The sequence below is a fragment of the Pempheris klunzingeri genome, chromosome 4 (assembly GCF_042242105.1).
Source record: "Pempheris klunzingeri isolate RE-2024b chromosome 4, fPemKlu1.hap1, whole genome shotgun sequence".
Taxonomy (NCBI): Eukaryota; Metazoa; Chordata; class Actinopteri; order Acropomatiformes; family Pempheridae; genus Pempheris; species Pempheris klunzingeri.
The window spans coordinates 8369402-8394705 of record NC_092015.1 but is presented as its reverse complement, the minus strand read 5'-3'; the positions used below and the strand labels follow the sequence as shown (position 1 = coordinate 8394705).

Sequence of the window (25304 nt, the reverse complement as noted above, 5' to 3'; positions counted from 1 at the left end):
GGTCCAACACACGCACAGACAACAGCTCCTGGGTAAAGTCTCCACTGAAAACTGTCATCAAGAACTGACATTGAATGCTTTTACAGATTTAGAATTTATTTTAATTTGGATTTAGTTTTTGATAACATATTTCCTGCTCTAAGTTGTAACGTTATCATTTAAGTATTTTATACACACTGTTCTTGAACATTTGTTTGTGTTAAAAAGTTCATAAACAAAGATGGGAAGAGAAGTTTGACATATTTTGTAGGCTAGAAAAACATATTCATAAATCAGTAAACAACACAGACTGTGGCTGGATGCACATGTATAAAGTACAGAGGAAATAGACTTTTTTCACTGGGGTATGTCTCACCACAGACGGCTGCGGTTGCATGCTCAGCAGAAAGCAGCTCTTAAAGAGAGGAAGTCCACAGAGAGATGCTTACATAATGATTTATGTTCAGTTTAGATAAGTCTTTGTTTTGGGAAATCACATAATACAGACTCATACTTTTGATTTGGAATTTCCTCATGAGAGCTTCTATGAGTGAGGAAAACGATCCAAGTCTGCGCTCAGTGTTGTATATTTATCCCAACTGATCAATCATCACAGCTCAAACAGAGGTGCCCTTTTAAAAACTGTCCACGGCATCAGAAATGCAACAATTCTGTGATATATTAACTATTTTTAGGTTGCCTTGCTAACTTGACAGTGGTGTTTTACTACATTTCCAAAAAGTCTTCCAACCCCCCACAGAGATGGGCTCTGTTATTTATTACTATTTATTATATTAAAGAAATGAAAACACACCTATGAATACCTGTCATTTACTAAAACTCCACTGAGCATCTGGTTCCTCCAGATGACAACAGACAACAACAAGCATCTTCAGCAGCTGAATGCTCTAAACGATAACATGGTTGTCATCATATCAGTGAGGTCGTACTTGAACTTGAACTGTTCGCCGACACTCAATATCTCTGATCGGTCCTGCCAAGGTCAGCAAAGGACCACGAACAACACTTTATTTACTTTAAGCTCACAGTTCCCACTGTTCCTCCTAATATTACCACTACGTCTTTTGATAAAAGGCCATGGGTAATCCTGTAAAACTCATCACTTGTTCAATATCTTTGTTTTCCACCCTCCGTCAACTCGCCTAAGCGCTCGGGAGGGTTAACCAGAGTGCCATATGGCCCAGTGCAGCTTGCCATACGAATTCAACCATGGAGAAACCTCACTGGCACTACAGGAGATGATTAGCAAGGTGGAGCATGTTCAAAGGCTTTTGTTACCCCACAGACTTCAGTTACATCTTTGTCAGCAGCCTCTTTTGTCCCACAAGACTCAAATTGGGCAATTTTCTTGTCTGTCATCTGATTGTTTTGTGCTTTTCGCCTCTTTCAGCTCCGCGTCTCTGCATTGTTTGACGGGGAAACCTTATTTCTGCACAGGAATATGCACAATATTTAGATTTCAAATGCCTCCCAAATGAAAAGAACTACTTAAATGCCAGGACAAAGACAGCATAAAGTATCTGTTCCATTTAAATTCTGTGTACAAGAATCATATTCTAAAAATATGGGAACTCAAAACCGCATTCTTCCTGTAAACACATCTGCTCTAAAAAGTCAAGTCTAAAAAGTATGACATTGGTAGTCTGTATTAACTCACAGTTAAGAGGTGCTTTATCCTTGCATTATTACCCTGAATGGTCACACGCACAGAGGATTATAGAGTAGAGCAGGTATGGAGTAACACTTGGGTGGAGTTATTTATATTTATGAATGTGGGTCAATGCTGCTGCTTGACCTTATAGACAAAAACCAGTAATGGATATTTTTGTTTTGTTCCATTCATACTGTATTTCTTCTTTGGATTATGTCCAGTGTCTGTTTGACTCACTGTGCTCATCATAACATATTATATAGACTTTCTGATATATGGATAGTAACATAAATAATATGTTTATAATAATATTTCTAATTATATAAATATGGTTCATTCTTAATAGAAGTGAAATGATACATTAATTAATCAACTAGTTGACATAAAATCAGCAAAAATGCCAAATATCCTCCAGTTACAGGCTTATGTAACTATAAACTGAATATCTTTACGTTTTTGAACAAATCATTCAAATCAAACAGGAGACTTCATTAAATTGTGATGGATTTTACCAGTCTTTCATATTTTAAAGACTAAAATAAATGATTAACTGTAAAAACAATCTTCAGATTAATTCCTAATAAAGATAATATAATCTCAACCTCAATTCCTGAAAATTCAAATGAAACATGTGCGTGTTTTGACATGAATATAAAAAGGGGAAAGTTCCACCTGAAACCAGACAGGAAATGCAAAATTCACCCAAGACAATCAAAAAAGTTACTGTGCTCACAGTGAAAGACAGCACTGTAAAGAATATTCTCAGCAGACAGTTTGACTTGTCATAGCAGGAAAAGCTCAAGTGTCACAGCTCCTTTAAAGCGCCCCAATAAGTGGTGACAGTGTGAGAGCATGCACAACAGCAGGATCCTGAAACTGTAGCAGCTAAATGGAATTCAGCCATCACTGATTTTATGATTTACACCTGTGCTTTTCCTGCTCTGCCATGTCAAAATGTTCTCTAGAAAAAAAACATTTTAAAAACATTAGAATATTCAAATAACGCTCGCAAGTCAGCAAAAAATTCAAGATTAATTCCCCTGTAGTGAACACTGCCTCTTTAATAAGATGCATGTTCAGTTTTATCCCTGAGGAACAAGCAGGTCCAGACTGGCAGCAGTCATCATCACCACTGTCCTGGCTTCACCACACCGTTAACACTAATAACACCACTCCGATGCCAAACCAGCTGTCAGAAAGGAGACCCATGGGACTGCTGAAGTTTTATCACCACCCTCTTAATCTGCTCGAAGCACACAAACATCACAATGTTCCAGGAGCCCAGACGAAGAAACGACGGCATGAATCTGTAAAAAGAATCCGGCGAATCAAGAAAAATGCTAATTTGATTTGTCACTTTGTCAAATGTTAAACTTTTGCATTAATGATTGTGACATTCTTTGATAACAGCGCTGCATACCCCTTATAGAAGGCTGTGGCTCCCTCTTTGATCATCATGGTTAAGGCACAGTTAAAAGCGCCGCTGTACTGCCCAGGCACCGAATTCATGTAGCGTGTTTTTACCACATCCACTGGAGACGCTACAATGGTGGTGCAGAAACCTGCTGCGAAGGCCGCTGTGAAGTGACACGGCATGTTGTCTGTTGGAAACAAAATATGTCGTTTAGTTGTTAAGGGCCCCAGTGTGAACAGTGTTCACTTAATGTGAGGCGTGTGCACTTGCCTGTCATCAGGTCGTACTTCAGGATGAGGTCTTTCATGATGTCATAGGTCACCAGCTCGGAGCAGTTTACGATGGCATTACGAGTTATATTCGGCAGACAACCTGAAAAAAGACAAAAATTCAACCTGGAGAATTGTAAAACAGTACGTCACTGATCTACTCATGTATCACTGTTGGACCCACAATGGACACTTTAAAAAATCAGAGATGTCATCTTTTTATTCCTCACAAAACTTGATTTCCAACAACTTGACTTTGCATCAGTAACAGCTTCTGTACAGTAAAATGACAAATGCCATTGTTAACCCATCTTAACTTACCCTTCCAGAGCCCTTTAACGCCCTCGTCCCTGGCAATAGTCCTGTAGGCATCAATGGTGCTGCTGTACCTCTTCACAGAGCCGCTCTCAGGCAGGCGGACCTGAGCTTGGAACCTGACTTTGACCACATCAGTGGGCTGAGCGAGGGCCACCGCCATGGCCCCTGTGGTGCAGCCCGCCAGCAGCCGAGCCCCAATTCCTGCATCTGTGATGCGAGCAAGTCAAGACTGTAATTAGAGACTGAACAGGAGTGCAGTTTGGATGAAATCTGGCTGTGGAGTTGAAGGTTTTTAATATATACCTGTCAAAATATTTTACTGGCTAGCAATTAACCGTAGGCTGTTACATACTACATCCTGTTCCTCAAATCTGAAGCCTCATTTTAAGCATTCACATTGTTAAAGGCAGGGTCTGCAACTTATTTTAGAAGCTTTTTTGGTTACATTTGTTGAAATTCTCACAACAGCCCAACAGCAATCAGTAAATGAAACAGTCTGGCTTGTAACAAGATCATTACATTCAGACGGCCGACCTGTTGGTCTTCCCCTCGTACCTGCCAACCTGTGCACCCATTACACATGACCGGAGTTTTCCACGAGGCTAAAGCTAGTAAGCCAGTCACATAAAATTGCCTTATGAATGGCTGAGAAAGTGTGGCCAAAATCTGAGTCACGGCCCAGCGACAGGCGGCTGTGAGTTAGCAGCACGATGCACAAACCCACTAAGCCGGAAAACAACACAGAGCTGTAACTCTTAAATCTGAGTATTATGACAGGCTGTCGTTTAGTAGCAGTGACCTATTAGCACAAAGCACAGCCTCTGAGCCTCTGTGCAGTAACTACGGGCTAAAGGAAACATTACACTTGTGTCGGCTGTAACAAAAAAATACAAAGATAAAATCACTGTGCTGCTTATCGTTCAAACTGGTTCGACTAGTTATCTGCAGAAGCGCTGAATGCAGCTCTTTGTATTTTGAACAAAAATGTCAGGCTGTCTGTAAGTAATATTTTCGGACTTTTGGGACTTGTGTTTTAACAGTTCTCTCTCAGTACACTGAGCAAAATTTGATCTAATTGATTGTTGTTGGAGTGAACCAGGGCGCTTCTACTTTATGAACATGTTTATTTTTATCCACATTGCTTTTATTTTTACTATATTCAAGATACTGTGGTGACCCAGTATCACACATTTGGCTCTTCAATGGTTTCTGAAACTCCAGAAATCCCTGCTGTGATTTGCTCTTGTTTGTTTGCAGCTGAAGGTTAGAATTAGTAATGATTCAAGCTGCAACGATTAGCTGCTTAATTAACTAGCGTTACTTCTTTAAGTCATTTTTTTCTCAAGCAACATGCCAAGTTACAGCTTCTCAAATGTGACATTTTAGTACAATTTCTTGTCTTTCATCTCATAGTAAATTGAATACTTTTGAGCTTTTTGTGAACCAAACAAAAATTAGCAATCAATCAAGAAAATAACTGTTAGTTGCAGCCCTCGTAATGATCTCATTTTACAAAATCAGTAAAAAAAACTGGTGATTCTGTTCACTGACTTGCAAAACTCCTGGTGTTTGTGTCTGCTGCTGGACAACAAACTGGGGTATGAAATGCATTGGAAGATAATTATGGAAAAACAGATTTCAATCTCTCCACCACTCGGCTGTGTGTTGAAACGTTGTGGCACACACTTTCTGACCCGCTTGTGTAGACCTGCTTCATGGTGTCATAGAGGCCGATGCGGACTGAGGCGAAGCTCATCTGTCTCTGCAGCCCGGCCACCAGTCCACTGTACAGACTCTTCGGGCCCTCAGTCTTCACCATGGTGAAGATGGTGCCAAACACACCTCTGTACTTCATCCTCTGGCCGTCCAGTAAGGACTGAGATTCCCCTTGAATCTAGAGTAACAAAACAGAGTGTGAACTGAGTCTCTTTACAGTCTGCTGGGTGAAAAAATGCATTCAGGGTTTCTATAATAATCAGACAAGTCTGCGAAATTCATGCAAATAGTCCTTTAGTTTCCATTTTTGTTCTTGTTTCCAATTGTTACATCCCTGATTTCACATGTAGCAACATGCATGCTTCAATGCCTGAGTAGCAGCCTCCTGAAAAAAAATGCTGTAGATACACCTGAGGACAGTGAGGACATGTCAAAAGGATGGGTTTTTTTTTGGAATTTGAGGGTTTAAATGACGACAAATGAGGAAGTGTTTGTGTTCCACAATTGTACATAAATTACCCACATTTTCATATTTTAAAGGCTGAGTTTGGTGTGAAGAGGCAATATTCTACCATTTGGGCCGGCAACACAGCAGAATTAGATCCTTTATATTGCATTTTGTGAAGTGATTTGACTGAGATTACATTTAGAGACATTATTAAACAGTAAAAATATATGAAGAAAAAACAAAATTCTACAGGTGGTTTTGGTGGCTGGAAAGAAACATCATGGGGGGACTGATTGGGGGTTTAACAATCTCAGTAGGCAAAGTATAAAATCCTGGCGACAAGCAGTGTATCCTCACCACTGAGGACACTCAGTGGTGAGGATTTCAGTTTCTCACCTGAAGTCTGACTTTGGCCGTGTCCAGGGGGAACGTGACCAGGTCGGCCACACAGCCAGCTGTTCCAGCGGAAAAGATCTTGACAGCAGCTGTTGGTGTCAGGTCTGCAGTTCTTCCACCAACCATGATCAGTGCTTGAGCTCAGAGGATCAACAGTGTCAAAAAAAACAAAAAAAACAGAGCCCATGAATCAGGAGGAGCCAAAGTAATTTCTGTCCAATGTCCTCATTAAATTATTATATCCTTCAGTTTAAATATTTGAGCGAGGTATTTGTGACAAATCCAGATAGGCTGTCAAGCTGACTGCAGCCAGTGTCAGGTTTCAGGTATTGAAAAGTTTGTCTTTTCAAAGCCAAGTCCTCTTGTTGTACCTTTAGCCATAAAAAAGCTCCAAACTATCATGCCACTGTAAAATAGAAAGTTCAAGAAGAAGAAATAAAACACTATTACAGCTGACTTCCTCAAACCGCTGCACAGCAGCGTAAAAACACCCGGCAGTGATATAGTGACACTAGCTGTCAGACTGAAGCCGCGGTGCTCACTGAGTCCTGCCTCTCCTGCAGTTAAAGCTGCAGCTGCACTGCCCTGCATGAAAACCAGACACACAAGTAGTTACACACTAGGGAATGCCAAAAGGCTCAAAGGTCATCATGGACATGCAAGACAGAGTGGTGTACAGAGTGCCAAAGACATGGAGGGGCTTAAGCTATCAGCTGTGTTATGGACATTTTAGTATCCAGTGTTTTTAGAGTTTGACCCGTATTAAAGAATAAAATTTAGAAATATTCCTGAAGTCTAGTTTTACTCTACGCAGAAGTTGTTTTGCTCGTCTGTTATCTTAATTTCTTTACAGACACACATAACCTGAAACCCATGAATGGAATTAATGTACACTTACAATATTCTGCACCTGTAGCACCCTGAATACTTTGAACTTATTACATTTAAATGAGCGCTTTAAACCCACCAGTTTGTCCAGCTATAGCACAAAACTACCTTACTAAGAAACGCACTACCACAACGCAACATTAGTTAACTGAATATAAGGTTTAAAAATGTGATGACTTCAGAAATAAATTTCATATATTTTTGAGCTTTTTGGCCTTCCAAACTTAAGTCTGAGGATGAAACAGTGAGGGTTAGGGTTAACGCAGCCTGAGGCGTCCTCAAAGAAACAAGGTCTGGTATCACAAAAACAAACTGTAAAATCATAGCAACAAAAGAGAAAGTGTTTAAAACAGTAAACTGGTAATATTTATTTATAAAAATACAAAATGTTACATTCAATTTACATGATCTTTTCCTGGCCTGAAACTGCTAAGCAGTACACATTTGACCCTAAATGTTCAGCAAACAAATCCATCGCGTACTATAGGCTGTCGTCAAAGTGAGCTGCAAATATTTTTGCTATTCTTTCGGTCTCTTTCTTCATGGATGATGGAGACATGTTGAGACACTGTCGAGGACCTCTGCGATGGGAAGTGTGAATGCTGTGTACTGGAGAGTCTCGCCCCTGGAGATCAAAATAACAAACACCAGTGATGTGAGTGCTCAGGCAGTTAAACTATGTGACTATTTTCTGTTGTACTTTACCAACCAACCAAATCCCCCCCCCAAAAAAAACGTGTACTAGGATAAAATACATTCAGGGCGTGGCTCAAGGTAAACAGGCATAATAATTAGGCATAGAATATGTTATTGTGTGTGCTAACACCAGTCACCACTCAAACAGAACAAGCCTTTCTTTAGTTAACGCTGATGTTAATGTACCGACTGTTTAACAGGCTTGTCTTGTGTCCGTCTGAACAGAGTACAATCAACAACAAGCGACTAGTTCCAACCGGTTCTTTAAATGATCATTCCTGCATACAGACAGACACATCACCTCCAGCATGCACCTTCAGTGTACACGTGTTATCTCCACACCCTCTTTGAAACTGCTGGTGTGACGCACAAATACTTCTTCATTATCTGTCCGACACTACGGACTACTCTGAAGTTTCTTTCAGAGTGCTGCTAAATGCTGAGTTTTAGTTCCTTGATGCATATTTGCGGCACTCTGTGGCACAAAGGGACACAAAGTATTTTGTTTGTCTTTATGGATTATTGTGTATAGCATGAATTGCCAAAAAGAGAGTGTAAAAAAAAAAAATGACATGTAATCTTTTAAAAACTGAATAAAACACAGTCAAGAGTACAAGAAGTGAAGAATTCAAGGGGTCTTTACCTCTGAAGCCACATTGTGTGAACAACATCTGTGTTCATGTTTTAGTAAATATCTTGGTACACAAAATGAAAGATGTGTGCTGTCACGTCCTCAGACTCACAAGATCCGCGCACGATTTTACATTACTTAAATAGTCGCTTTTTATTGGAACAAACAAGAATCTTATTCAAAGTATGTTGCATACTTGCCAAGTACTTTGTAGTTTTGTCTGGCCAGAATTGTATTACGTAGAGAATATTGTTTTTATTTGATCATGTGTAGTTATTTCCTATGCTTCTATTGTGTTATTCAAACCAAATAACTAACAACCTTGTGAAGTTTAAATGATGAGGTGATATTTCAAAAACAAAACCACCTGTTCCTACAGTGATTTTATTGTGTTGTGACTTTTGGTCGCCCCAGATGCCTGAGCCCTGACCGTTGGCAGAGTGGACGGTTTTCTTCTTCCAATAAAACAGCCAGCAAAGACTTTTAGTTACATCACAGCAGTGTCCCTAAACAGAGCGTGTGCTGGAGGTGACAGATGGGACACAAACACACACTCTTCTTTTGATCTTAAGCAGTTCAAACTGCTTTGTCAACTCCTCCTAAAGGCTGCAGACACAACGCACTAAGAAAATGGGGGTGAAAATACACGTTGCTACATTAACATTACAACAGAAACTGAAGAGGGCAGACAGATGGCACGTTTCCCATTGCAGTGTAAAGGACGGATGGAACCACGAACACCAGATACACTCATATATTTACACATGACATTTGTATGAGTCAGATTATATAACTGTGGGTGGACCTCATCCTGTTAATGCTGCACTAATGACAGTTCAATCACGCTGAACTTCAGTGGGTACACACAGTCACTATTCTTCACTGGCCTCTGTTCAGCAAGCATCATGTGAAGCGTAAAATGACACCCGTCCGCTGGGCTCTGCTGTTAACTCACTATAAATTTGACTTTGCTTAATGTCTCATTTGTCACAAAATAAACGTGAATGGGAACAAATAATATATTCTGTCAATAAATTCTTCTAGAACTAAGAGGTTACGATTATTGCAAAAATATTGTATTGTATTGTATAGAGGGGGAGAGAAAAGTAAAAAGGGGGGAGAGCGAGTGAGGGTGAATGCCAGAAGTAGAGCTGGTGACAAATACTCACCGGGTCACTGGACGGCTGGGAGAAAGAAGGAGCTAATCGTATGGCTCTCATGGACGCCTCCAGTTTGTGAGAAGGAAGGAAGAAATTAGGGACCTCCACAGGGACTAAGCTTAATGTCGCATGTTAAAGAAATAAATAAATACAGTATGATAGTTTCCTACGGGACAGGTAAGATCACAGATTCAAGGTCATTTTAAAACTCACCAAAAGACAAATGTTTATGGACCTCTGCAGTGTCTCCCTTTGGTCAGTGATAGGTGTCATCTGATGTATTAACTGTACAGACGTTAGCCGTAAACTGAGTGTGTATAACGTTATGGTGGTATTTCTGTTCAGCCCAGCCTCAAACTGATCTCAGAACTCACCAAAAACTCTGGTTCCTTCTTTCCTTTCCCTTCAGTCTCTTTGATTTCTGTATATTTATAAAACTCTGTACATTAACAAAGCCAGATGAGCAGGGAAAATTCTTCACTTAAGTCTAAACATTTTCGATTTACCTAAATTTGAGCCTGCAAAATGCTGACAAATCTGGGTCGTTCCACTGACCTCAAGTGCAATCACATTGTGTGATGTAGTTACAATGTAACCGCGTGTTCACACAGAACAAGACGCAAAGAACCAGAGCCAGATGTGCACATGAAAGACGCAAAAATGCATTTGGAGCATTAAATCTCTAGGAGACTAGGAATTAATCATCTCTCATCACGTCATGTTACTCTGTTACTGTCCCAGGAGGATAAACTCATTAGAAAAATATTTACTGAGAAGTAAGGTCATTTTCTCATAGACTTCCATAGAATTGGATTTCTTTTTACCATCAGCACAGTTGCCATTAGAAAAAATGCAGGTTTAAAGCACTTCAGCATTGGCTTCACTTTTCACAGCCAAGTCCACTTCTTTTATATGGTTACAGTCTATGGTTGGATGTTTTGTGAACATGCCTGCCCCTTTACAAACAGTTTCTAGTCAACTTCCCAGGTGGTTCTGTGTAACAAACTATCTGGTGGGTCAGGTTAGCGGCATCATGAAGCCAGGATCGGGACACTCCAAGCTTTCTGTTCGGTAAAAAGATCCTTTACTCACTGATCTACTTTTGTCATGAATCTTTGATTCCCTTCTAAAGTAAATGATGACAGCAAAAACAAATCTGAAAGACAACAAATACAGATCAAGGATACGGTTGGAGTGGAGTGTCTTTATCGTCCAGGGAGCATGAAGCATCATGGGCATCTGTGAAGTGCTGTGAGGAGGATGATGAACCTTCGTCATCTGACTCTTCATTGGGGCTGTTGAGTTCTTCTGCTCGTCTCTCGTCTAAAGCTTGTAGTGTCCTTTCATCATCTCTGTCTGTGTCTGAAGCGTCTCCTGCAGATCCATTAAAACTGTCACTTTGCTCGTGTTCACTTTCCTCTTGTCTTGGACATTCGTGTTTCTCACTACTGTCATGAGTTTGCAGATTTACTATCTGCTGCTTCCCGCCTTGGTCTTGGCTAAGATCCACCTCCTCTGGGGCCTCCAGGCTCTCCAGAGAAACCAGGTCAGGGTCTGACAGGATGCTGGTCCAGGGGCTGGTTTTGTCTGTTAAAGAGGTCACCTCATTCAGAGGCCTCGGCTTCACCACAAGCTCCTCATAATCTTCATCTTCTTCTTCCTCATCGTCACCAGCTTTCTCATCCTGTCTGCAGCCTGACAAATCCTCACCTGCTCCCTCTTCGTTTTCATCCTCAGATGAACAGTAGCCTACAGTGATCTTGTAGTTTCCTTCATCCTCGTGCTCAGAGTCTGTATGGTCTTCCGGCTTCTTTGGCAGAGGCGAGAGCGGAGCAAACACTTTGTCTTGGGGAGAATTTGAAGCTGTGTGTGGACTGGAGATTATCTCAGGGATGGTTTGAGAGTTGGTGACTCCGACAGGGGAAGTTGTTGATCTGCTCAGTGGGTTTGAGGGAACTGTTTCTAGGCGGTGTTCTTGTAGACCTTGGGTGAATTGAATTGAAAGTACAGTGATGCGGCTTATTATTTTCTATTTTACTATCTTTGACAGTTATCAATAAATGTTTTTTTCCTCCAGCAATCAAGGTCATACGTTTAGAGAACTGTGTTTTCCTGTTTTAAATGTTGGTAATGTCTAAAACCTCAACTTGACAGTGGTGTTTGTGGAGAAAACAATCTAATGAAACTAATTGCTAGTTACAGCAGTGAAGTTACATAACTTCATATGAATAGTTAAGTCACTTTTACAGTGCCAACAATGTAGCGCTGACATTTCAGCACCACTGGTTCTTGAAGAAAGCAGACAGAAGAAGACAGTGATGCCTCCTTTTATGGTTAGTGTGCGAGCTGCACAGCAGACTGTGTCAGGGTCAGCTTCCTGCCAAGGTTGGGTAAACTAGAGCCGCTAACAGCCAAGAATGATTTTTCAATGGCAAAATGACTATTGAACATTTTTAAAGAATCGTACCATCTATTGTATATCTGTTTTAAAATGCTAAAATGATGTATTCACTAGAGACTATTGATGGAAAAATGTTCCATTACGTTAGCCTGGGAAAGAACTCACCACTGATGATATTGTTGACTTCTCCGACTAACTGGTTGGACTTGAGAAGGAGCTGACATGGGTCTGTCTCCGTGTCCCTCTGTTCCTCATGCTTGGCGGGACAGTCCTGCTCACTCATGGACGGGAATGTGGGGGTTGAAAGCTTACGGCTGAAGTATCTTTGAATGTTGTCAAGCTCACTTAGTTTTTTCCTATAAAAACAGAGAACTGCAGTCAAAGCATGGGTTTTAAAAGAAAAAAAAGCTACAAAGCAATGATGGGGACTGTCTGTCTGAGGTGTGATACCTGAGTGCTGAAAACAGGAACGAGGTCGAGGGATTGATGTCACCAGTGCTGCTGCTACAGATGGACTGAGCTGCTGTGTGCTCCTGCAGACTCTGATGGTAAAGACGCACTTTGTCCATGTGTTCAACATGGCGGTCGCTCTCACTGGACCTGATATCGTAATGACGATGAATAAATACAATGGTTGACTGTGAAAGCCCTTTTTAATCATTTGTATATAGAAATGTGTGAGTAAATGCTCTACAAACCTTTCAGAGAACAGCCTTTCCGTTTGATCAGGCGACGAGATCTTCTGCTCGGTGTATCGGCTGATGTGAGAGGGGAAGCTGCTGTATGTGGCTGCGGTATGATAGCTGAGACAGGATGCCTGGAATAAAGCCTGTTAATAAAAGTTATTTATCTTTAAAAATGTATTGTGCATTATGTTATTTTATGTTATGTTAAGACATGATGAAGGTGTAGTGTACGCATGAGGACTTTCTCTCACCGATGAGTTCTTGCCAGCTTCTTCGTTCACAGATTTTCTCTGTCCTCGGAGGTCTTGGACCCCCTTTAGTGGAGTGATGGACACTTTGAGCTGGCCGTGACACTGACCACTGAAGTCAGTGATGTTGTACCAACCACACACTGACTGGAACCCACAGAGTAAAGGGGACAGGTCTACAGAGGCAAATCCAATCACCCTCTCCATTTCTATGGAATTAACACAACCCCAGAGTGAAGCAATATATCAAACACATCAAAATTACATATACATTCAAGTGAAACTGCTTCCTGTACCTCCTTTGTGCCACACTTTGAACACGAGAGATTGTTGTGGATCAATCAACAGCTGCTTTGAAAGCCTGTGAATTTGAAACAAATTATATTTGGTAAGTGATTATTTCAGTTTAGTATAGAAATCCTCAATGAGTTAAGTTAATGTCTGTGACATAACCTGACCTGCACTCATGTTGATTGTCCCACACAGGGCAGTCACTGTTGGCTATAACAGCTGTGGACGCTGGTTCAGCAGAGTCAGCTGTGATGTATGAAACACAGCAGCTTGGTGTCCCTCCGCTGCGCTCTGTTAGAGGACAGCCTGCCGGAGAGACATAACACACAATTCATTATTATTACTGTACTGTATGTATATTAAAAAAAAAAGTGGAAGAAAAAATATTTCAGGTCAGGAGCTCACTTGTCAGATTTAGATGCATAGCCCGGTCCACTGTGACAGTCACAGGGAAAGATTCATCTGTGCTCATTTCTGTGTGCTGTACAGATGTGATATCTGGAGTTGTTCTGGAGGATTTATTCAAATGTCTGCTTTGCATATGCGCTCTTTTGGGTGTTGCGGGAGAGGAGGTTTGATCTGCTGCTTCCACTTCGTCTGACAATAGCTCCCCATGGCTGTCCGAGTCTACCTGGGTGTCAGCTCCAGCCAAAACCTCAACAGGGATGAAACCTGCTGTCAGGATGATGTGCACCCTGAGAGCAGCCCCTTGTAGATCTGCTGCTGAGCGTCTGAACAGCGGATAAACTCCTGTAAAACCACAAAACTGTGATTACACTCACAAAAACAGCCAATAATAATCAGTTAAATTATACCACAATTAATCATTTCTTACCACTGAGAGTGAGCTTCTGCTGGGGTGTCTTTGCAAGAGAGGACAGATCTACAAACACTGAACCCACCAGTCGGTCTGTGTCTTTGGGCCTTTGGGCTTTGTCTTTTTTAAAGGCCACCCACACCTGAATCTCCAGCCTCTCCTCTCGAAGATACCACATCAAAGGCTGAGTGCTCCTCAGCTCCACAGTTCTGCTTCCCTGGAAAGTCACAGTGGCCTGGCCTTCAGCCCCACCCTCCACAACAGAGGGGTGTTTCATCTGGGAGCAGAAGGCTTCCTGGTCGTAGAATTTGTACCTGAAGTAGCAGTAGGTGGAGCGCTGAAGTTCACTGTGGCCTGGCAGAAACAAGCAGTGGACAGGTATCCACGCTCTGGGCATTGAAAAAGTCAATGACATTTTTCGCATGCTGTCTCCCCAGGCTTCCTCACCGTCTTCCATCTCATTCTGGGTGACTTCCCAGCCCACACCCTGAGCAGCTTTAATGACTCTATCCCTGTCTGATTGGTGGGCGAAGTTGATGGAGATCTCAAGGCCCCCGACCAGGACTTGCTGGTGTTGAGAAGAACTTGTTTCCTGAGGTAAATAAATTCCAAACCAGCCAGAAATACCTTTATTTTTGGAAAAAGAAACATAATGACTATGTGTTCATCAGAAAGCTTATGTGATCCAGCAGTCACTAACAGTGCAGAATACCTGTTCTTTTATGGATCAGATCAATCAGTGGTATTTTCACTGTGCCCAACATAACATCCTTCGGCTTTTGAGAGAGCGCGGCTGCAACAAATATCACAAAAGAAACGTAGGCAGATATTAATGACTTCGAAAAGTAGAGGTAAAACTTAATCACAATACCATCATATACTGTATGTACTACATGGACCAGATCTGTTAATGATATATATATTATGATATTTGTAATTAATGATAAGTCAGATTAAAGTAGAAATACCTAAATGTATAAATCTGTAACATTTTTATCAATATATAATTGTGGTAAAGAAAACAAACTAAGCCTTTTTTAAAAACCTTTGCGACTGTCTCTGTTCCAGACAGTGAAGATGGCAGATGCCTCCTCCAGCTGCTCAGCCAGGCTGCAGGTTTCTCCAGTGCTCCTCTGAACCAGAACATCACAGGACACCTCTATGTGGTGGTCCAACTCAGGGCAGAAGGTCCTGGCAGCCAAGCGGGTGCTTCTCCTCTCACTCTCAGGCAGGAAGGAGAGCTGGACTGTGACGTATGTGTTCACTCCCACACTGGCAAAGTAGCTGAATCGTTCATCTTGTTCTGATAAAACCCTGAAACAGAGAGGCACAATAGCAAACTGAAGACATTGGGGCAGTATCTAGAAATGCGTAAAAGGAAGAAATGAGCAAATACTAATCTTAAAAGTTGCAACTGAAAGGCTCAACAGCAGCAGTCACTTTCAATGTAATTAGTGTCAGCAGTGGAGCTCTAACTTGGCAAATAAAACACAAACTACTTTAACTAATTTAACTGGTGACATGAGTAACTAAATCCCATTTTTTAGCCTGAACAACCTCCATCACATACTGAAAAATGTATTCAAACCCAAAACCTCCCGACTTGTTATCCTGCAATTAGGAAAAGTTTCACACACATTTACCCAAATAAACACATCTTTATCAAAACATCAAAGTTCCATGCTTTATGACAGTGCTGAGGGGGGTTTCCATTTTTGAGAAAAATACAAAATCATCTATTATAACTAGTATTCCAAGAGTCAAAGACTCTATGATTCTGTTTACTCTGACATGAACAAAATAAGATTACATGAAGTTTCCAAGAGGACAGTGGTGGTGATGTACCTTGCTGCAGCCTGCAGACCTGAAGCTCTGTGCACTTGAACCACGAGCGTCACAACACGAGAGGCAGCTCCTTTAGCAGTCTGCCCTTCAGGTCTCACTGGTCGGTGCTTGTACCGAACGGACACATCCAGGAGGCCTAAGACACACACCGGACCAGTCACGACATTTAAGATACAGTACTCTTAAAGTATCCATCCACCATCATTTCATCATTATGCTGTGTGTCTGTGTACCGGAAGGCTGAGGCTGATGTCCTGTGGGACTGTCCATCCTGGGAATCAGGGGCAGGGAGAACATTTGGGCCTCATTAGGATGCTGTCTCTGCATGGTGACCATGGCACACAATTTGGACAATGGAAGCATCCCCTTGGCCACAAGCTGGTCTCGAACATTTGGATAATAATATCTGCAGAGACATAAAAATCCTTGACATTAAACCCATAAGTATTATAGTATAATATTTTCATTCGGCTTTGTATCATTACAATATTCTTGGTGACAGCAACATGCAAGTTAAACATCTTTCATTTGAATATACTACCAACATTGCAATGATTCAAAACTGGTTAAAATCGGCAAATAATCCCTTTAGTGCTGCAAAAACCACAAACCTGCACCACACTTCAAACACAACACCCCCTCCACTGCTCAGGCCCTGTGCTGAAAGAGAGCTGAGCAGCAGCCTTTGAACAGGCACTCCTTCAGGTGCCACAAGCACGTGAGTCTCAGTGTGGCCAAACATCGGGTCGGGGACACAGAGAGTCGTGGTGGTGCGAAACTGCTTTAGGTTCAAGCCTGTTGGAGACGAGATAAAGGTCAGACTGATGCAGAGAGAAGAAAAATGTGTCTCATCTTAGATTGAAGGTTTCAGACACTAAAATGGCCTTACTAGTCTCTATGAGGTTTTGGTCTACTTTTGCAGCAGGGTCGCTCTCCTGACAGGGAAAACTGTACTGGACGTAGCAGTCAGCCTCACCCCACACTGTGGACTGTAGGGGTGTCAACCCATTCACCTTCTCCACTCTTAGCACAAACAGATGCTCCCTCATAGTTTCCTCTTGTGCTGCCATTGCCTGAGGGAGAAACACCATGGTGAAAGGAGGTCAAAGCGACTTTTTGTCAGCACAGTCAGTGTGTATCATTGCCCCTGCCCAATAATAACAAGACACAAGGAAGCCATGCACTTGGTTTAAAGACATGACATTTTGAGGTGAGAAACCTGTGCACGCTTACAGTATGCATTGTTATTAATCAACACTTATTCATCAACATAACATTTTTGTATGCATTTGCAGAGGAACAGTTCTATAAACACCCTTGGAAGGTGCTGTGAACCAACAATTATTTGTTTACACAGGAACACGCACAAAAGCACGGATTGAAGCATTAAGTCGCCGAAATTAACACTGACCTTTGTTTGTGAATGTGGCTGGTGATCAAGCAGATGAACTGGTCTTATGGGATGTGATAAAGAGTCATATTCTTCATCCCTCGTGCGCTGGAGGGCAACTATCTGCTCTGACTGACCCAGAGCTAAAACAACCCTGAGATTTCCTTTACAACTACCTGAAAACACGTCAATGACCGGCATGTAGCAGTCCACCCCTAAAACTGGGTACTGCGCCTGGAGAAGAAGGTGAGCGATCTTTGGATCCCTAGAGGGGAGGGAAAAAAAAAAGAGAGGAATTACACAAGCAGGTTCACTGTGACAGGTAAATTTTAATCCACACTGACAAGGTGTGTGTAGTAATATGTGGTGGAAAATTCCTCAAGTTTCATTTTAAGAATTTAAGAAGTTTGTAGGATAGAAGACCTTTAAATCGTGTTCTATACAGAGGTGTACCACAGCGCCTCCCAGTGGGCAGGTTAGTGTTTGCTCTGAACTTATCAGATCAGAGTTGTGTTTGTAATTTCTAGATCTGCAACTAATGATAATAATCATTATTAATTAATCTGCTGATTATCATATTTATCATATGACTCAAACAGTCAACTCATAGATATCCAATTTAGTATCATTAAGGATTAAGAAAACCAACAAATATTCACATTTGAAAGATCAGAACCAGTGAATTTTTGGTACTTTTGCATTAAAAACAACTTACATTATCAAAAAAAATTGCAGATAAATTTTTGATCAAACAAACAACTGATTAGTTGATTAATTGCTAATTGTTTCACCTCTAACTTCATTATCACTGATACCAATACCACCGACCAACATTCAGTTCTACCATCCCACAAAAAGTATTTTTACTGTTTCTTTTACTGTTTTCTTTACACAACTTGCCTAAATGACATGTAGAACTGATGAAGAGGTAATTTAACAAGGCCAAGGAGTTTATCCTGCCCTGAACTTCCTGTCTTCTGCCACACCTCGATCACCATCACATTATTCTTCATCCGCTCCAGCAGCTTAGTTGTTAAGGCCACAGGAGTCACCTGAGAAAAAGGATGGAAGAAAAGTTACCTGTGGCCCCTTTTGGTGGGCCATCAATAAACACAGTGGCCCCTTTTATTAGCTGATTTAACATTTTAGAAATGGCTAAAACACTTAATCTCTTGGGCTCACCTGGACAAAGTTAAAAGAAGGATTTGCCCGACCCCAGCTGATGACAGATCTCACCGTCTCATCGCACCAAAACAGTTTACAGTTCAAGTAGACGTTTGGAGCCTGCATGGGCCCACAGTTGAAGTTCTTTCCATCCATCACCATCAGTAAAGCGTGAAGCAGGACCTCAGGGTCCTCCTCCACCGGCTGCCGTGATATACGAGGAGATGTGTGGAAGGTGGGATGGGGACAGGGTTCTTTTGAAGGTTTCTGAGGACTCCAAATGTTTAACCTGGAATCTTCAAAAGAGCCAGCTGGTATCTCCTCTCTGCCACGTTGAGATCTGGAGCTGGTCTCCCTCTGTGGACTAGGTGCAGTTTGTGAAGGTGCTGCATCTCTCCAAGCCAGCTTGCTTTTACTTTTTCCAGAAGAGAAATCCTTGTTGTCTGTAGCAAGTTCAAATGACACCTGAAAAAAAAAAATATATATATGTCAGTCACTTTGGTAATAAATATCAGGCTTGCAAACATTAATTCCTGGGTTTAAAAAAAAACAGTATGTTACCCTGAGGGGTCCAATCTCCTGTGTTGTGTCGATGTTTCCCATCACACTCTGTACAGGTAAGACGACAGACTGACTCAGCTGCTTGCTCTGCAGCAGACAGCGCAGTGGGTGAACCGCCTCACCTACGGAAACAGGCTGCAACAAGATAGGCCAAACTCAGACCTTCACTCAGACCTTCACTCAGACCTTCACTCAGACCTTCACTCAGACCTTCACTTTACACTGTGTTTCAAGGAATCTATTGGAAACAGAAAGTCACCCTTTTTCTTTTATTTCAAACAATCGTCACATTGAAACAGAGCCTTCTTTTTCTGTAACATATCACAAATATAACTCACCCTTAAAACATAAAGCATAATTATCAATTCAAATAGTGTATAAATATGAAGTTATGAAGAGGAAAAACTTCTCAAATTCTCTGAGATTGAAGTCCCAAAAAAAAAAAAAACTTTCTGGGGGAAAAATCATGAATCTCTCCTTATTGTTAATTCCTATTACAACGTATAACTGGATTCTCATAAATTTGTGACTTTATAATCTCAAAGGATATTTCTCCACCCCCTGGTTCAGTTTTATTTATTTTTTTAACCCACACAGGCTCTTATGTGCCATCATGGTCAAGGTTTGATTTAAAACAGTTTTAAATGTAGAAGCCTCTCGATGACAAAAATCTACTAATATTAATGAAACTAACATCACTTCAAAGCTGCAGTAGTATGTTTCTGAACTATGTTCAGATGATAGATAGATCCAGTGAGTAATGTTTAGTCCAAAGATACTTACCTTCTTTTGGTCGCTCTTTCGTGAGTAAATCTTGAAGTTCAGATCAGTTCCCCACCACTGTTTTACTGTGGCTGTACTGAATTGGACAGGAAACACAGAGTGCTGATGAAATCTCACCACTGAAAAAAACAGAGGAGTGTATATCAGATACAGAACACAAACCCCTGCCAGAGACTGTGTGCAGAAACGGTGTTTGTCACTTATGAGGGTTTCAGAAAACGCTGATTCTAACAGGCCATACCTCCTCCTGTGACTTTACTGGCAACAGCTCTGGTCACTTTCCTATCTTCACCCTTACTACGATCATGTCTACTGGAAGTGGAAGCCACTGGGAACACGTACTCGATAAAATATGTGCTAAAGAAAAAGACAGAACACAGACTTGTGTTATTCATGGTGGCAGCTGTATTTTAAAATCAGATCAAAAGAATGTCAAATGTTCTGCCTACCACTTCTTGCTGGTTAATGGTCGAGGAGGTTTCCCTTTACTAGAGCTCTTTCTGGGTGTGGTGGTTGTACTGCCTGTAGGTACCGTCAGGGAGTCGATGGTCACTCTCGCCAACCGGATCAAACTCAGCAAAGCTAACTGCTCAGCACTCAGGCCAGGAGGAACATCACCAGCATCTGCAGACCGCTTAGGCTCTGAATTTGGACTGGACACAGTCAAAATATGGTGAAAGATTGTCTTAAATGTACATTAATGTTTTGGATTATATCTACGTTATTCTCATACTGTATGATTTGTCTTTTTACTATATGCTACCCTGGTACCTTGTGTATATCCCCTGTAGCCCATATAATTGGTTAGTTCCAACATAGTCAGTTCACTTTTGCATTCTTTGGAACTGGCTTCTTAATAGATGGATTAAGGAGCATGTGAAGGCCCTTACCCTCCACTAATCTTGGGTCCAGATTGTGTCCGATGTTTTTTATTCAACGACACTGTTCCTTGACCTTCAGTCTCAGTGTCATTTGTTCTGATATCTGTCATCTGAAAGTTGACAAGAAAGCACGGATGACTTTAAATGACCCTCTGCTGGAAAATCAAGTAAACTGTCAATGATATTACACTTTAAAACGCGTCTTTATCCCCGACAAATATCAGAAAATTGCCTACTTACAGGACTTTTATAGAACAAGTTTTCCAGTAAGCTCTGATCATACTGAGGATCATTGAGCTCACTGTCCCCACACACACTGCTATGGCCAGACAGAGACTCAGGGGTGGATCCCTCTCCATCCCACAGAGGCAGAGGAGATGTGTTCAAGCTAAAAGAAAAAAAGGGGTGAAAATCTCAGGGGGGGGGGGGACTGCATTTTCTGTCAACTTTGGAAGTAAATGTGCGCATAAAGTAGGTACCTGCCGAGGAGCAAATGGACAGCTCTGTTATCCATGTCAGCAGGACAGTCTAAATTGCAGTCTGAGATTACAGCCACATCATCAGAGCGCTTGAGAGTTGAATCAGCATGAAGAATATTTTGAAGAAACATCCCAGAGTTTGAAGGGAAGGGCCTGCCGACACAGGAGTGAAGTCCTATAGTTTTGCATTATAAAGTGACAGTACACATTGTTGTTACAAACTTTTGAAACACTAACTTGGACGGTGGTAGGATGTTGTCCTTTGGGAGAGGGAGAGGGGTGTCTTTAAGAGCCGGAGCAGAATCCATCTCACATTGCAATGCTGATACCACCATAGCATGTCTAAGCTTGTTTCCACGCTCTAGAATTACTGAGATGAGAGAAACGGATGGGCATATGATATGACACGTCAATTTCATGCACGGGTTATGTTAATCTGATGTGTAGTTGTGCTGCAACCAACCCGAGAGGATATCATTGGTTGCTTGACCACAAGGCTCCCGACTTGAAGGATTCACAGCTGTTTGACTGTTCTGGGATCCGTTTGTTCTCTGCATCTGATTCTCCAGTGACGCTTCTATGCCTTTGTCTTTATGGGTGTGTTGGAAATACAGGTGGTCTTTCCCTCTGAAATTATTATAGCAATATGCACAGTAAGATTATTATGCTCTTGAGCCCTAACAACTAGAAACAGGCTTTTGATTATGAACGACAACAACTTCAAACCTTGGTGTGTTTCCACTGCTGCTGCCTGGTGATTCTTTCCCGCTGCCAGCTGAGAGCGATCTGGGCCGTGAGGGCACAGTCAGAGTGGTGACTTGCGGTGCTTCGATGCTGATATCTGTGTTGGGGCCTGAGCTGCTGCTGTCATAGGCTTCTGTCAGGGGCTCTAAATTAAGGGAAACCTGTGGGAATTAAAGAAAAAGCTCATATTCCTATGAGATTTCACGTGATTTACTACTGCAGGTACAAAATTAAAACACCTAATAACCTTCAATAGATATTATATTATTCTAATATATTATATCTGTCTAACTTTGTTTAGGCGGATTCAATGGTTCATTTGTCGACGCTACAATTTTAAATGATGATGAGGACCAGGAGATGTTGGTGAGTCCAAAGTTCTGAACATTTCCTAAGCATTTTACAGATATGATCATGGATACTAAGCATTTAGTAGGCTCAAGATCATCATCATTTTAGGTTTTCATGCCTTCAAACATTACCTGCGATATTCTTTTGCCCCTACACAGTAAAGTCAGTTATAAAGCAGGACCCCTGTGTTTGGGGGAGTTTCAGTGTATTGCCTCAAAGCACTTCAGCAGGTCAAATACTTGCTCCCTACAGACTTCCTAATCCAAGCAGTAGTTATTCAGTCAGTATACAATGCTAAACTTACACCAAACATAACTTGTAGCTCCCACGAATGCAGTTGGCACATAAATGTGATTCAGTTCTTACTCACCTGTAACTCTCCCAGCTTCTCAGATGTCGGAGATACGAGGGTGTAAAATCCACTAATAGGGTGTGACAGAGAGAGATGAGAGATGCCTGCAACCTGGGCCCGTGCGATGGGCAAGTGATCCGGTTTTGTCAGAACTTCCAGCACCAGAGAGCCCATATCTGTCAATGACAGGCCAGTGGGTGATTTTAAACATTTATGTGCAGCACAGCAAACTCAAGCATAAGAAAGCTCTCTTAGGTACCTGTAAGATATGAGGTGAACTGCTTTGGCCCACAGCGGATGGCAAAGCGAGCTGTTGTCTTGATGTGTTTCTGTGACAGCTGTGATCCATCTCTTGGAAAGAAGTGCGTCCCGTCAGATGACTCTCCCCACCAGCGCAGCCTGACAAATGTTGCAGGCGGAGGTTTGTGAACTGTCCATAACACCCGGCTTATCGTCACACGAAGGAAGCATCTTAGCTGGCCCTCGACCAGAGGAGGGAGACTGGTGGAGGGGGATACATCGCTGGGGACTGCAAAGAGTTATTTTTCATTACAGCGAAGTCAAGTCTAAATGTAAACACTGTAAATACTAACGTCAAAAGGTACAGTAATAATGGTATTTGCTGCAACAAAATAAAATGTAAAAAGTTTTTGTTTTACACATATGAAGAGTTTTATGTAACATGTAGCAGTGAAACACAGTACACTGATTTTAAGATAATATTGCTTTATTGGCATGCCATTTTGGAGGAATTTGCTCTATGGTAATATATTGATATCTGAACGTATTCGTAATATTGTGATAATAATTTGGGCTTTACCATCCATCTCTCTTCACAGCCACAGATGAGCAGAAAGCTTACAAACATAACAATCAGTGGTGGAAAGGAGCCAAGTACATTTACTCAAGTACTTTACTTATATGCAGTTTTGTGCTACTAGTACTTTTTTGTAAGTTGAGTATTTCCATTTTCTGCTACTTTAGACTTCATCTCAGCGCAATTCAGCTGAAAATATTTTGCTTTTTACTTCACAACATGAAATTGAAAGCTCTAGATACAAGTCTCTGAGCACATTCAGGTTAATACCTCAAAGCAGAATCAACAAATACATGATAATGTATTATTACAGATTAAGACCTTATTGATCCCCATTGGAAAATTAATTTAGCTACCTAGAAACATATAACTTTTGAGTAATCAAAATTAACCCCACCTTTACCAGCTGCACCATCAAAGTGATGTACACATTAACGCATCAATAATGACCATCTAGTGATAAAAATAACAGCAATCAGTATTGAGAAAAGGGCGCAACGAGCGCTTATAATTCTGGCAATTTGCATATATATTGCTGATCCCGCTTTCTACTTTTACTTAAGTTAAATTTTGAATGCAGGACTTTTACTTGTAACGGAGTACGTAGCCTACTTTACCGAATTAAATGCTCCTGATACTTCTTAAGCCACTGGTTACAAGTTAATAAATAAAAGCAAACTGAGGCACAGCAACAACACTGACAACTCATACAAAAAGAGCACAAACCGAAAGAAAACCAGAGTTTATTAACTTGGGATAACATTAGCTAGTAGGCTAACATACGATGCTAACGTGGGACTGACAGCTGACGCCAACAGCTAGCACTTAACTTAGCTGTACTGCTAGCAGGTTGCTAAGCTAACAACAGTTTACCTTTCCTTTTGCTGCCTCCGGCTTTGACGGACCGCTGTTTTCTGCTCTTCATTCCTCAGCTCAGTAAATATAGACGGTGAATGCCGGCCTGGCCAAAGCAGGGGTTGAACAGTCAGCAGGCATAATGTTTGCCACTCCAGCTAACTCACTAATAATCCGTTTAACAGAGCAGTTTCAGCTGCACACCCACTCTCTCATACACACACACAAACGGTAGCGCGCAAAATTGTTTCCCAGCAACGAAGTCCGAACATCCCGCTTCCGCAGCCGCTGCTTTTCACTGAGGCATTCTGGGAAATGTAGTTATCTTTGTTGTTGTGGCGATCAAAAGTCACATTTCTGCAGAAGTTCGACTAGTTTCTATACATTGGTGGTGAAACTACCTAATTACTTAAGTCATGTACTTGAATATTTCCATTTTATACAACTTTTACTCCCCTACTATTCGGGTAGGGAAACATTGTAGTTTTTACTTCACTACATTCACGTGATACCTATTTATAGTTACTGGTTACTTACTACTGCAGATTCAGACTGATAATGTTGATAGTAATCAATGTGACGTATTATGAATGTATTATTGATAAATATAAGGCTCTATTGACACCTAGGTGAAACTCACAAGCTATCAAGCACTATTATATCCTATTATACAAAATAAGCCCTTATTGTACCAGCTGCAACTTTAAAGTAGACTAATGTAGGCCTAAATACGAGTGCATCACTAATTATAATTCAGCAATATGTAATATTCTAAAATGGGACATTCTGTGTAATGAGTACCTTTACTTTTTTTTTCTAAATCTTGTGGAAATTTTTAATATCACATGGGTTGTTATTATACGGTATACTAAATGGCTTATACACATACTGTGTGTAATTTGAGTTACAATCATCACCCATTTATTTTAGCAGTTTTTAGTTATAAATGTCAGTTTAACAAAGCTGCTCTCAGTTTACCCAGAAGAACATTTGGCTAATAATTTAGACAATAATTTTTTTATTCAATATGAAATATAAAATGAAATAAAACA

At 41.2% G+C, this 25304-nt stretch overlaps 2 protein-coding genes across 2 annotated transcripts; both read right to left on the bottom strand.

The window, feature by feature from the left end:
* Positions 1-2259: 2259 nt before the first annotated feature.
* Positions 2260-6469, bottom strand: LOC139199603 (dicarboxylate carrier UCP2-like). The gene is made up of 6 exons (XM_070828662.1): positions 6213-6469; positions 5339-5546; positions 3656-3859; positions 3336-3437; positions 3072-3252; positions 2260-2958 (listed from the first exon to the last, which is right to left on the bottom strand). The coding sequence occupies exons 1-6, from the start codon at positions 6336-6338 to the stop codon at positions 2844-2846; spliced, it is 936 nt and encodes a 311-aa protein (XP_070684763.1). The 5' UTR covers positions 6339-6469; the 3' UTR covers positions 2260-2843.
* Positions 6470-7494: 1025 nt separating this feature from the next.
* On the bottom strand, positions 7495-24393 carry c2cd3 (C2 domain containing 3 centriole elongation regulator). The gene is made up of 33 exons (XM_070829538.1): positions 24271-24393; positions 22840-23109; positions 22599-22756; positions 21860-22038; positions 21597-21760; positions 21371-21503; positions 21134-21286; positions 20895-21042; positions 20664-20764; positions 20223-20426; positions 20015-20130; positions 19774-19892; positions 18991-19125; positions 18448-18894; positions 18166-18317; positions 17287-17530; positions 16765-16948; positions 16487-16670; positions 16109-16281; positions 15876-16011; positions 15076-15344; positions 14743-14823; positions 14049-14657; positions 13619-13963; positions 13381-13519; positions 13219-13283; positions 12926-13131; positions 12687-12805; positions 12439-12588; positions 12154-12344; positions 10775-11570; positions 9597-9705; positions 7495-7725 (listed from the first exon to the last, which is right to left on the bottom strand). The coding sequence occupies exons 1-33, from the start codon at positions 24320-24322 to the stop codon at positions 7582-7584; spliced, it is 6675 nt and encodes a 2224-aa protein (XP_070685639.1). The 5' UTR covers positions 24323-24393; the 3' UTR covers positions 7495-7581.
* Positions 24394-25304: the final 911 nt, after the last annotated feature.

Bases quoted from the DNA above. Each gene is read 5' to 3' on its own strand.
- LOC139199603 (XM_070828662.1), bottom strand. From the start codon at position 6,338: ATGGTTGGTGGAAGAACTGCAGACCTGACACCAACAGCTGCTGTCAAG. The intron at 5,547-6,212 runs GTGAGAAACTGA...TTGTTACTCTAG, and splicing joins CGGCCAAAGTCAGACTTCAG to ATTCAAGGGGAATCTCAGTC. The intron at 3,860-5,338 runs GTGTGTGCCACA...CTCGCATCACAG, and splicing joins CTACACAAGCGGGTCAGAAA to ATGCAGGAATTGGGGCTCGG.
- c2cd3 (XM_070829538.1), bottom strand. From the start codon at position 24,322: ATGAAGAGCAGAAAACAGCGGTCCGTCAAAGCCGGAGGCAGCAAAAGG. The intron at 23,110-24,270 runs GTAAACTGTTGT...AACTCTTTGCAG, and splicing joins CGGAGGCAGCAAAAGGAAAG to TCCCCAGCGATGTATCCCCC. The intron at 17,531-18,165 runs GCAAGTTGTGTA...CCTCCCCTCTAG, and splicing joins CAGTTCTACATGTCATTTAG to GGATCCAAAGATCGCTCACC.